This window comes from Chinchilla lanigera, unplaced genomic scaffold (genome assembly GCF_000276665.1).
Source record: "Chinchilla lanigera isolate Chin_1 unplaced genomic scaffold, ChiLan1.0 scaffold00056, whole genome shotgun sequence".
NCBI lineage: Eukaryota > Metazoa > Chordata > Mammalia > Rodentia > Chinchillidae > Chinchilla > Chinchilla lanigera.
Window position 1 is genome coordinate 9,294,193 of NW_004955457.1, and position 12,043 is coordinate 9,306,235.

The 12,043-nt window shown below is 47.8% G+C and overlaps 1 protein-coding gene across 8 annotated transcripts in view; it reads right to left on the bottom strand.

Moving 5' to 3' along the window:
* Positions 1-12,043, bottom strand: part of Nrp2 (neuropilin 2) — a 119,169-nt gene that overhangs the window by 96,572 nt on the left and 10,554 nt on the right. For all 8 annotated transcript variants that reach the window (XM_013520730.1, XM_013520731.1, XM_005397004.2 and 5 more), the window contains exon 2: positions 7,177-7,354. In XM_013520730.1, the coding sequence (XP_013376184.1) occupies positions 7,177-7,354 (178 nt within the window). The remainder of the gene's footprint in view (positions 1-7,176; positions 7,355-12,043) is intronic.

Below are 12,043 nucleotides of genomic sequence, written 5' to 3' on the forward strand. Positions count from 1 at the left end.
ATATATTCCCCTCCCGCAGTGATTTATCCAGGCAGAAGTAGGAGAATGGAATTAAATTATCTCTTGAGTTTCTCTTCATCTGAAGATTTAAATCCCCTTACCACTAAAACAGGCAAAACAAATAAGAGTATACTTTTTCTCTAGGACTCCTGATTGTAGGGAAATCCACACACCCCATTTTAGGATATTCTCCTGTCTTCTCCTTCACTGCTTTACCCCCTCCCCACCTGGCACTCACATTGCATTTCTGAAGATGCTTTCAGCCGGTGTAATTAGATGGGAGAATTACACAGAGTTACATGGGGTGAAAGGGTGGCCCTTTGGGACCTCCAGGTGTAGGGAAGGTGCCAGGGTTGGGAGGCAGAACAAGTGGGGTTGTGTATGATAAAATCTCAGGTGATTTTCTCCATCAGAAGATAAAGCACATTGTTAAGAAAGACATCCAGGGCGAAGCTTACATTGACATAGTTGCGATTGCAACATCGCATATTTAAAAACAAACTGCCAAAAATAACCGTTGCCCCAACTGCTCTTTAACCTTGGTAAGAGGAGGGTTGTTGTTTCCCAGGTCTCCAGAGAGCGAGCTCTGGTCGCTGCTGGCCTGAGTCCTGGTCAAGGTTGGGGAGCAGGGGTTGGCAGGCAGCCAAGCACCGTGCCCGGGTTTGCTCTGCTTCTGTCATTAGCGGCGCTGTTTGTTGCCGTACAGGCAAGGCCTACTGCTCACAGGCCCTGGACATCCAGAGCGTTTCTGCGGAGGGCAGGCGGTAAATCTGTCATAATGTCAGGTCCCTCCCTGCTCTTGCACCACTGAGCCCTGCTTTATTAGCCTTCTCAAGACTTCTGCCGGTCCCAGTTGAAGCCACACCTTCCACCCTCCACACCGAGGCAGAAGTGGGTGCACAGGAGCTTCGCCTAGCATGGTCCCTGGACTGTTCCAGGCCAAAGCCCATGCTTAAGCATCAGAGGATCCCTGGGCCCAGTACGAGCTATGGAGACCCCAGCCACGCACAAGGGGGTGGGGCCGCAGGGCCCCTATAATTGCAGCCTTTCCTGCTTCCTGCCCACAGGCCCTCTCCCTCGGCCATGGTGGAAGTCGCCTGCCAGGAAGTAAAGTTAAATAGCATTACTCAGGCCTCTCTCTGCCAGGAAGAGGCTTTGCATCAGCAGGTCCCAAGGACAGCGCTGCTTACTCTATCCACACCATACTCACAGGGAGGGAAGTCAAGTTCTGCATGTTCAGTGTCTTTGCTCCCGGAAGCTCTCTAATCCAGCCCACCCTCGCCCCTCTCTGAGCATGCTGCTTTCAGCCAGGGCCACCAGCCACACTCAGGCCCCTCTGCCTGCCTTACTTCCTCAGGATGTTGGAGGCACCGCCTCCTCCAGAGAGACCCTCTAGATTTCCCCACCTAACTAGAACTGAGTGCCATGGGCTCGCACAATAAGCTCACATCATGTCCGGCCAGAGCACATGTTGTGGAGGAGGCAGCCAGCATGAGAGTAAAGAACACCTTGCCAAGTAGGCTATCTGGCTTCAGATCCCTTCTCGGCTGTTTCTGACAGTGGGACCCAAGGCCAGTTGCTTAACTCCTTGGAGCCCAGGTTCCTTGCCCGTAACATGGAAAGGCAATCACAGGTCACAGGTTTTGTTGTGAAGATCAAAGGCAATAACTATAAAGTGCTCAGCCAAGTGCCAAGTTCACAGAGGACATTCCAGATATGACAGCTTTATCTTCAATAACTATTGTTTTTTAATTGCCTTCTCCTCCCAAACTCAAATATGCTCATCATGGTCTGCCCAATACTATTATTTATCCTGCCTGGCACACAGTAGGGTTTTAACTACTTTCTGAGGCATGAATGATTAAGCAGTTGTCATTTGGTTGGAAAGATACCCAAGTCACAGAGTAGTGACTGACATCCACAGCCAGGATCCCTTCCTCTTGCTGTCATTACTTTGTGGCCTCAGAGGGATGAACAGAGAAGGTTCATGTCATGTCACCTGCGCCCTGGTGTCTCCAATGTAAAAAGATCACTAAAACAATCACCTCCTAACACCAGCTTACACCCTCCAGGGCTAGATGCTGCATGACTTCAGAAAGGAGCATGTAGTCCATGCTCCTGAAGAACTTACGTGCCCAGAACACAAGATGACCACACATAAATAAAGGCAAGCAAATCAAGGTGATATGAGTTGCTCTAGGAGGTCAAAACAGGAGCCCACGGTAGAGAACTGGACGAACCAAGGAGCGGGGGAAAGAAGAGGGGAACAGGCTGCTGGAGGGGGGTGGGGGAAAGGAGAAGGGGCTCCAGCACTGGGCACTCAGGGTGCTTTCTGCAGGTGGAAGATTGTAGCTATACATAGGGTGCTGATCTGGTGAACCTGGTCTAGCTATCTAGGAGACTAGCCAGAGGCCAAATGTCCAAAACCTTAGATATCCAAAATATAGGGGTAGGGAGAGCAGAAGAAAAAGATTTTTAGGATCTAAACTAAGACTGATAACTCCATGCACTGTTGCCCTATGCTTGGTCATATGGGGTCACTCACAGTTCTTGCTCTGCTGTTTATATATTTATGTTTTTGTCTTTTCGAGACAGGATCTCACTACGCAGTTCAGGTTGGCCTCGAACTCACTTTGTAGCCCAGGCTAGCCTTGAACTTGCAATGATCCTCCTGCCTCAGCCTCCCAATGCTGGGATTACAGGAGTGTGCCACCATGCCTGGCAGTTCTTGGTCTGCAGTAAGCTTGGCTGCCTGAACCAAGTAGAAGTGGTGGCCTTGGTATTACACTGGCTTAGGGCAGAACTAGATTCCAGAACTCAGACTTCCTAAAAGACAGAAAGACAAAATTGAAGTGAAATTGTAAAAAGTAAAAGTATTTTTCTTAAACAAAAAGGAAATACAATTCAGAGGTAAGAGGCTATAGGAGGCAGGCCCGCGCATAGCAGAAGGGGCAACAAGAGCCCTGATAGGAAATAGTCCCAAACTTTCCCAGGACAAAGCAGTGAGGTGCTGATGCAGTTGCTAATTCGTTGTGCATCTACATAAAAAAGGCACTGCAAACTTGCGCAGTAGTTGTTGTTATGATTTTACAGAAGGGAACACTGAGGCCTAGAAAGTTAAAGAGGTCAACAATTTGAATCTAAATTTGTCAAATCCAAGTATGATACTGCACCAGTGTCACAAAAAGTGAAGTTTAGAATCAGAAGCCTGAATCAAGAAACAGTCGATTCCCCCTAAGTGTCATTTTGTGTACGAAGACACACAAGCGTGACATAAGCACATGACTTAAGATGTTACTATTTACCCTTTGGAAAAGCACCTCTGGATCTTTAGAGGAATTTGTTTTAGTATCTGGAAATTTCGCCTACATGAACACCATCTTTCACGATGTATGGTAAATAAACTACTTTGCTACCACATGTAACACATCCAATCATCTTTAGCCTAAGAACTGCTCTTTCAAATTTTCCTAGTGGTCTTTGTGCTTTTTGAAAAATGTTTTCCAAGACACCCATTTGGAAATGGCCATTTCTTAAGGGAGTCCAGCCTCGGGACATGGGTTTTATTGGGTCGGGGCCTCTGGGGTGAGGGGCTGCCACGCCTCTTTGAGGACTTGTGGATGAGCTGGTATGACACACTGGTGAATGTTTTAGAAAACACAGATATTCCAAATTTTAGAAATGGAAAAAATGCTCAGCTTTGTATGTGTGTTTCTAAAACCATAACACTCAGCCTGCTGGCTGATGACTCAAGGGAAAGGCCTCTGTCTGCCAAAGCAGCAGCCTCCTAGCCTCCTCTGCTCCCCAGGGAACCAAGCGGCTTCTTTCTGTTTGCCCTCAGTGCCCCAAGTCCTGCCCTTCTGCCCCGAATGCATGGTCCTGGCACTGCCCATAGGGGCTGCCTAGGTCCCATGGCAGCCTGTGGGTGCTCAGGCCTGAGGGAGGGAGGGAGGGTGGGAGGGAGGGACCAGAGGAGCTCACTGGGAATGGTGGCCTTGATCATACTGACTCAGGCGAGGCCGAGACTTGTGAGTGAAATTTTCCAAGCAGACAGCAGGCTTCAGTGGAACAAAGTGAACAAGTGGCGGTTAGAGGGAAGGTCTGTCTGGGGTTTACTCAGCAACCACCTTGACCTTTGGGATGTAGATTTCAAGGTACAGGGAACTGCAGGCTTAGGGTAATTCTCTGAGAGACTAGGGTAATTCTTTCATATCGGGAGCTGTTCCAGGGTCGGGGCAATTTTTGCAACAAATCCTGCACACAGAAAAAGGAAGAGAAAAACAGAAGGACAGACTGCCCTTTCCCTACAGCTGGGTGGCTTTTATTTTTCTGACTTTCTTGCTCATTTCCCCTTTTTGCGAGGGTGTCGCTGCTGTGAGCCATCATCGGAAGGAAGGGGGAGGCCGTTCCTTTTGGGAAGTGTTCACCTTTCGGGCCTAGAGAGCCCTGTTCAGTTTGGAGCTGATTTCCTGTAACAGTGCTTTGCAAATATAGGAGCTTCCTTTGAACAAAAACGAAGAGAGAGGGAAGGAGTAAGAACCTGACAAGACCTCCAGGACTTGAAACAGATGAAGCGTTTCTTTCATAGTGGAGTAAAGCAAGGCAGGAGGAGAGGGGAACTCCTCTCATGCATTCTCAATGCGGATGACCAGAGAAAATGTCCAAAATACCTCAAGGAGGGGGAAGTTGAGAGACCCAGGTTTGTCTTTCTGAATATAAAAATTAATGAAAGTAGGGAGGAGCAGAGAAAAGGGGGCGGGGACAATTGAGCACTCGACTCAATAGATGAAGTTTAACCCAGTGGAGCCTTTCTGACAATTTGGCACGGGGAAACAGACTCCAGAAAGACGTTTTCCCGACCTTCCTGACCTTTCAGGTCCAAGCCAGAAGCGTGGGGGTGGGGAGCAGGGAGGAAAACAGGAAACTGCTCAGCGAGGTGGGTAAGCCAGGGCCTACCCTGGAACGAGCCTGCTTCCTCAGCTGCAGCTGCAGCCAGGGACAAGGTCTGCGCCTCCGCTGCTCAGAGGCTCCAGCCGCCTGAAGTTCTCCTTGCATGGAGGCCGAGGCCTGCGCAGGCAAAGGGGCTGCCGCAGCCCGGAGTAGGGCAAGGGCGTGCTTTTCTCACCTTTTCATACTTCCCAGCACGTCTGAAGCCTCGCTCACTAACACTGGAGCTTTTCCTTCCAAAAAGCTGTACCTTTTCACTCTGCCACCAGGCGCTCAGAAATGGCCTCTTAGCAATTTCCCCTCAAGATCTGCTTGCATCAGCAGAAGAGAATTTGGCCCTAGTGGGGAGAGGTGCTTAGTTGAATTTCTCTGAGCTCAGCCCCATGCTCTCTGCACATTATGTCAGTGTGTGCCAACCTGCCTCAACCCAGCCAGAGGCACCTGGGCCCTGCATGCCTTTTAAAGAAGCTCTCCCTTAACCAAAACTCTGGGTAAAGTTCACTGCCAGGGAAGTAGAAGACTTGACGCAATGAGTCAGTGTGTCCAGGATGTGGACATAACAGAGACAAAGAGGAACCAGTGTCACCCACTGTCATCCGCTTAGTCAGGAGTGGCCCTGAGATTAGAGACTCCATCAAATGACCCTTGGTTCCATGTGGCATCCATCCCGGAAACCTTCTGGGTTTCAGCAAAGACTACCTCTTGTTAGGAGGAGACCGCTGTGTAGGTGCAAAGGAGTCCTCCGAGGGCAATAATGGCATCGATTCACTAAGCCTCTCGGCCGGCTGAGTGCTAGTTAAAGAGGGGCCTTGTTTCCTCCCAGAGGAAGTGCTGGCTGGGACCTGCGCCTGCTCTGAAATGAAGGCCAGGAGTCTTGCTTGCTGCTCTATACTTGTCCCACCAGCTGGCCTCTTTATTCACTTTCCAGCACCGACAGTGCCTTTGGTGATAGTGTTTATTCGTCAGGTGGGACACTGAACATTTAATGGTGCACTTGTGGCACACTGGGTGCTGATCTGGAGCCGAGTACATCGTGAGACCCTCTTTTCTGCACAGAGAATTTTCACTTTGGGGACAGGGGAACTAAGAATGGAACCCAGGGCCTTCAAACTGAGCTGTTCCTAGCCCTTTGGATTTTTCATTTTGTGACATGCTTTCATTAATTTGCTAAGTTGTCCAGCTTGGGATCAAACTTTTGAACCCCCGCCTCACCCTTTCAGGGAGCTGGTAATATAGGCATGCACCACCATGCCCAGCCAGACTTCCACCTTTGCACAGTGAGGAAAGAATTTAAGAGACAGCTCATTAAAATACACACACGTCTGCATTCTTGATATCACAGTGCTGCCTGCTTATACAGAGAGACCTCAGTATTAACATGGCTTCCAAAGCACTCACAAGTGTCTAAATGTCCACTTAGCATTTCCTACGCCACATTTCCCAGGTGACAGGACTGATGTCATGTTGTAAGACAGCTGAGTCATCTTGGGTGCCTGACTTAACCTCTCTGTGTTGCAGTGTTCTCATTTGCAAAATGGAAATCACGGGGGCACCAACTTCCCAGGCCCTTTCGTTGTGAGACCAAATGGATTAATATTTGTAAAGCAATTAGAAAAGTATTAAACAAATCCATAACATCACATTGAAGACTCTCACCTGTGCAGCACAGATATCAAGAATCAATGAGTCTTAGACCTACCCTCACAGTCAGATTTTTGAGCTCTCTCTTTCAATGATAAGGCAACCAGCTGGCACTTCATAACAGAATAGGCTGACCCTCCACAGTGGAGGCAGAGAAGTCTTCACTTGGAGGCTAGCTACTGTTTTATTGAGGAAATGGGTGCATTCCTCCATGGAGCAGCAGTAGAAAAGGGCCATCTCCAAGGGGAAGGTAAATCCCAGCATCAAGAGGCATGTGGGGTTCAGAGCCCACCCCTGCCCCCCTGGAAGCCCTCCCCATCTCTAGAGACTGGGTGCTATTCTTTACACTTGACTCTAGAAGGCTCTGTCCTCCATTTTGTGCAGGGTCAGCGCCCCTTATCTCCCTGAAGGAGGATGTGGTCTTGAGGTCTATCCTTGGGGCTGAGACCCGCTGCTGCTGTTGGGTAACGCTCCTGTTGGGTAACGGAAAGGATAGAAGTGCGAGAGGTGGGCTGGGGGTGCGTGAGACCCCCTCCCACCTCCCCCTCCCCCAGGCGCAGCACAGTTGTACAACACAGTCATGCTTACTTGCAGTCGTGTTTCTCAATTTCAAAGTGAGGGTTGAAGTTGAGGACAATCTTCTGGTTGGGCTCGGGGGCGTAAACAATCCACTCGCAGTTCTGGTGGGAGGGGTAATCCTGGGGGTACCCTGGAGAGGTGATATAGCCGGCATCTTTGGAATTCAAACGACCTCCACAGGGTGGGTCTGGAAGAGAAAGCAGCAACCCAAAGGGCTTCACATATGTTACGGTCTTTCCTCCACAACCCCCCTTCTCTTTTCTTGTTCAGTGGCTGATCAAAACTATTTTACAGCTCATTCGTGGCAGTCCAGGAGACTAACCTACTTACTCATTCAGTGGAAGAGATTATTTCAGTTCATCTTTCCCCCTGCCAGCCACCCCCCCGAAGCAAGTATTCCACAAAATGGTCATAAATGTTCCCAATCACATGGTCTGAGATTATAAAAACAAGAAAGCTGTACACTCAACCTGCCTCCCTGCCTTTTCCTATCTCTTCTTCTTGGCCTGTCTTCCTCTCCTCCTTCAACCCTCCCACCTCTATCTTTATTTCATCAATCCTTCTTTTTATTCATTGGTCTCCCAGCCCGGCCCAGGGAGCCAGCAGTCAAAGCTCCAGGAACTGACAATCATGGTTTTGTGGTGCAGACCCACAAGCAAGCCTGGTAACAATTACATGTGGTGCAAGGAAGCACTTTCAGCATTGGGTCAGAATAGACTCTGGGGAGTGATTTCAGTCTTTTCCCCCCTCTCTTTTTAAGAAAGAAAAAGCAAAATCCCCAAACATTTAATTCCACATATGCCACAAATTTGATTTATTATTTCATTATATACCAAGTGGAAAAATCTGCATGGGAGGAGCCACTGGGTGCAACCTCGGAATCTCGCTCGGCAAAGGTGCTTTGTGTTGAGTGGGCGCCTGTGTTATCTCTGTGCACTGTCCCTTCTGCCTGGTCACCACCACCAGAGTGTGCTGCTGCTTTGTCCAGCCACTCCAGCTGCAGGGAAGGCGGTGGCAGGCAGGAGCTGGCTCCCCCTCCCTGCAGAGCCTGGCTGGAGGTAAACGGCCTCATGTGGGCCAGAAAGGAAGGGGGCGACCTTCAAAGGCAGAAGAGGTGGGCGATGACATTTGAAAAATCTCATCTATTTGAAAGTGAAGTTCTGCGGTCCCTAGCAGGGGTTCTTGGGAAGTGGGGGGTTTTGCTTAATACCACAGTTAGAACAGAGAGGCACAAGAGACATGGAAATATCCAGAAGCCTCTTGGAGGCCTTCCTGAGATGTGCGCGTCTCTTAGCATCAATCATGATTTAATATCGCCATCTGCATGGAGCAGCATGGGCCCCTGAATTATGTATGACAGCTCAGCAGCCACCCTCCAGGACGGGGTCTTTCTCCCGTGTTCCCTCTTTGAGGGAATGGGTCATGCATTTTTAACTCTACAGGTGCACTTTACCATTCCCCGTGTCTGTTGGCATTACTGTCTTCCAGACCTCAGCTTCAGATTTCCCGCCTGACAGGCTTTAAACGCATAAATGATGGGCACACTGCACAACGGTGGTTGGGACACAAATCCACACAAGTAGCCTTTTCAGTGCTGAGCCTCCAAGATCTCTAACTGTGCTGTGTTGAACTGCCCAGAATCTAATGGATTCAGGTCCATTTCTTACTGGGTGGAGAACAAAAGCAAGCCATTTCCTCAGGCTAGCAGACACCACACCATCCTTTACCTAATGACCCTGCACCCGCCCCAGTCCAGGAGGACAATGGCCCATCCCTCCCAACCAGGCGCAGCCAATGCTTGCAGCCCTTCCCAGTGCCCACAGTACCCACCCACGCTGGGCACTCAACTTCTTCCAGCTGGTCACACCATGGACCATTGGCCCCAAGTGAAATGGGGCCTCCGGGAAGACAGAAGAGTGGGCACTTAGATCATAAGCTGCCCTTACCAAACCAGCAAAAGAAGGAATTTTCTACTGGGTCCAGGTACTCTGCCAGCTATTTTTCAAAAAACTACATCCCTGCCACGGACCCACCCCAAACCACATTTTTTTGCCTTGGAACTCATCAGAGGAAATCTGAGCTGAGCTCCTGTTTAGTAACAGGAGCTTATGGTTTCTCCTTATGGTTTCCACATCATCCACACTCTCTCCCTCTTTTCCCAACCCCTTCCCTGCTTCTCTCCGATTACTCTTGAAAGAAGAATTTCTCTTCCTCAATTCCCTGAACCCCAGGCTTAAGCTTTTAGTAATTAGACCAGGCATACAGATCAGCAACAAAGACAGGAAACTTCCTCCGAGGAAAGAATCATTTGTCATTTATATTAGGAGCAATCATTTCCCTACTACCAAAAAAAAAAAAAACAAAACCAAAAATTTAAACGATATAGTATATCCATGCCATAGGTGATAGATGGCACTTTCTGTGGTTAAAAATGTACCTAACCAAAAGAAAAAGGAAAGGGCTGTTTCTTTTTTCTTGTGCTTTCTTTATCTGAGGAAAATCAAAGTACTTACTGAAATATTTGCCATCCCATTAAAACATCTGCTTTGGTTGTGTGAGGTTAACTTTTTCAATACCCAACATTTATAAACTCACATTCTTGTTTGGATTGGATTCACACTCAGAAACACACACAAACATAGTCGTTGAACATACACCCATTACATATACATATCAGTAATTCACACTTTAGTCCTGTACACAGATTCGCACCCTCTCACAAAATATCACACATCATTTGCACAGACACATATCCACAAAGATAAATATTAGAATTGCTATCTCTATTTTTCTTGGGGAGAACAGAATTCTTGAAAGGCATTAGTAAAAACTGTAAAGAAAACACATTCAATCCCTCAACATTTCTTCTTTGATAACTGACCTTTCATTTTCAGGGTTGGGGGTCCTTCATTTCTGGGGAAAAACATACTCCAATAGAAATTAGCTAAAATGTCTTGTCAAAAGCTGTGTCATCCAGGGCTTTGTAGGCCTTTATTGTGTTTTAAGACGAACTTCATAAATGCTTTCTGTCCTGTTTCGGAGGAGTCCAGCCAAGCCAAAGGAGAGTTGAACTCAAGGGCAAACCCCTTAAGGCCAATCTTCTTATAGAGAGGAAATTGACCCTGTTAAGTGGAGCTACTGAGCCTGTTTGGTGAGTTGACAAGGGACCTCATTCTCCAACTATTTTGTGAATACCTTTCACCTGGGGCAAATTCAGTTTCCAAAGAGAAGCAGCAAAACCCAGGTCTAAAATGTTCACAGCCCTTTCCTCCTCCAGCTCAGAGAGGAGCCCTAGGGATGAGCCAGGTCACGCAAGAGCCCCTGGAATTATTCTAGGTATAATTTCAAGGAAATAGAACACTACATTCTAAAGTCACAGTGTTTTGATTTTCCCCATAATGACTACGTAGGTGTTTTTATTTGAAATATAAAATACCAAATTATTTAAAAATCTTTAAGTCTGCACCAACTCCCCCCAGGAATTTTTGCTTTGCTACTACCTAAGCATCATCTGCTGCTGCTGCAGGTAATTTGGGCCTGGAAAGGGAAAGCGCCTTTGTGCCTATTCACTTAGGAACTCACCTGCTCAGAGAACCCACTTTAAGATAGATCGCTGGTTCCTTGGTAATACTGAATTTTAGGAATTTTTAAGAAGTGAAAGAACTCTTAAGTATCTGGTCTGCCTTCTAGGAAAATTTAATTGGAATTGTTTTAAAGGAACATCATCTGGCCTGGAATTGACAATATTTGCTAAACTGCAGCCTAACTGTAGTGAGGATTTTAAATAATCAGAATTACAGTGGTTACTTCACAACAGTCAGAGGTGTGTGACAACAAGTAAAGGACAATCAGATCCTTTGGTTTGGCTGACCTGAAGGCCAAACCAGGGCCCCGGTGACTCGGTGGATGTGGGGTTGCGGTGAGGGTGTGGTCAAACATGACTGTGTGGTGGTCAGCGTGACTAGCTACCAGGAAAGCGAGGCCCAAGTGGCAAAAAGAGGAGGATCATCTGGTTCTTGGCTCAGTGGGTTCTTCTGGGTCTGAGCTTTGCACTCCGTAATTCAATAAATGGATCGCATTAAGAGGGTAGCTGTCAATTCCTGATTTTTCTTAGAACTTGTACCTTTTCCCCTTCTTGATCAAAACTCTACCCAGAACTCCAATGTAGATGAAGGCAGAGTGAAAGCAGAGTGCCTCCTGTATGGCCAAGCATGCACAACCCCAGCCTCGGTGTCTCCCCTCATCACCCAGAGTCTTCCCCATCAGTGCATCAGGGCCTCCCGGAACTTGGTTTGAAGCCCACTGAGCTAGAGCTCAGTTCTTTTTGTTTCTTTAAAATGCCATGGGGAAGAGAGCTAGTGAGAGGATTATGAGACATCTCTTTCTTATATGGGATGATCACACTTCTCTGATTTCAGTTAAATGCAGTCAATCTGCATGAGCATGGCATCCTCCTTCCTACTGCTGATCCTTAGGGGGTCAGTAGTAGCCTAAAGCTATGGCAATCATTCTCATCACATGTGCATCATGTCACTTCACAACAATACAAGGGAGAATTCAGGGCTGGGGATTTAGCTCAGCGGCAAAAGCGCCTGCCTGGCAAGCGCAAGGTCATGAGTTTGGTTCCCGGTACCGGAGAAAAACAAAACAAAACAAAAAACCCCCCAAAAAACCAACCCCCCCCAAAAAAAAATACAAGGGAGAATTCAGTAGGATGTTCTGAGAGTGAGACCATACTTGCACAACTTGAGGGGGTGTTACCAGTCACTTAGTCATGAGTCCAGGGGGACTGTGTACCTGGGGACATTTGGTAGAGAAAAACAGTCTTACTTCTTCTGAAGATAATACAATTTATTCTTCATCTACAGCATAACCC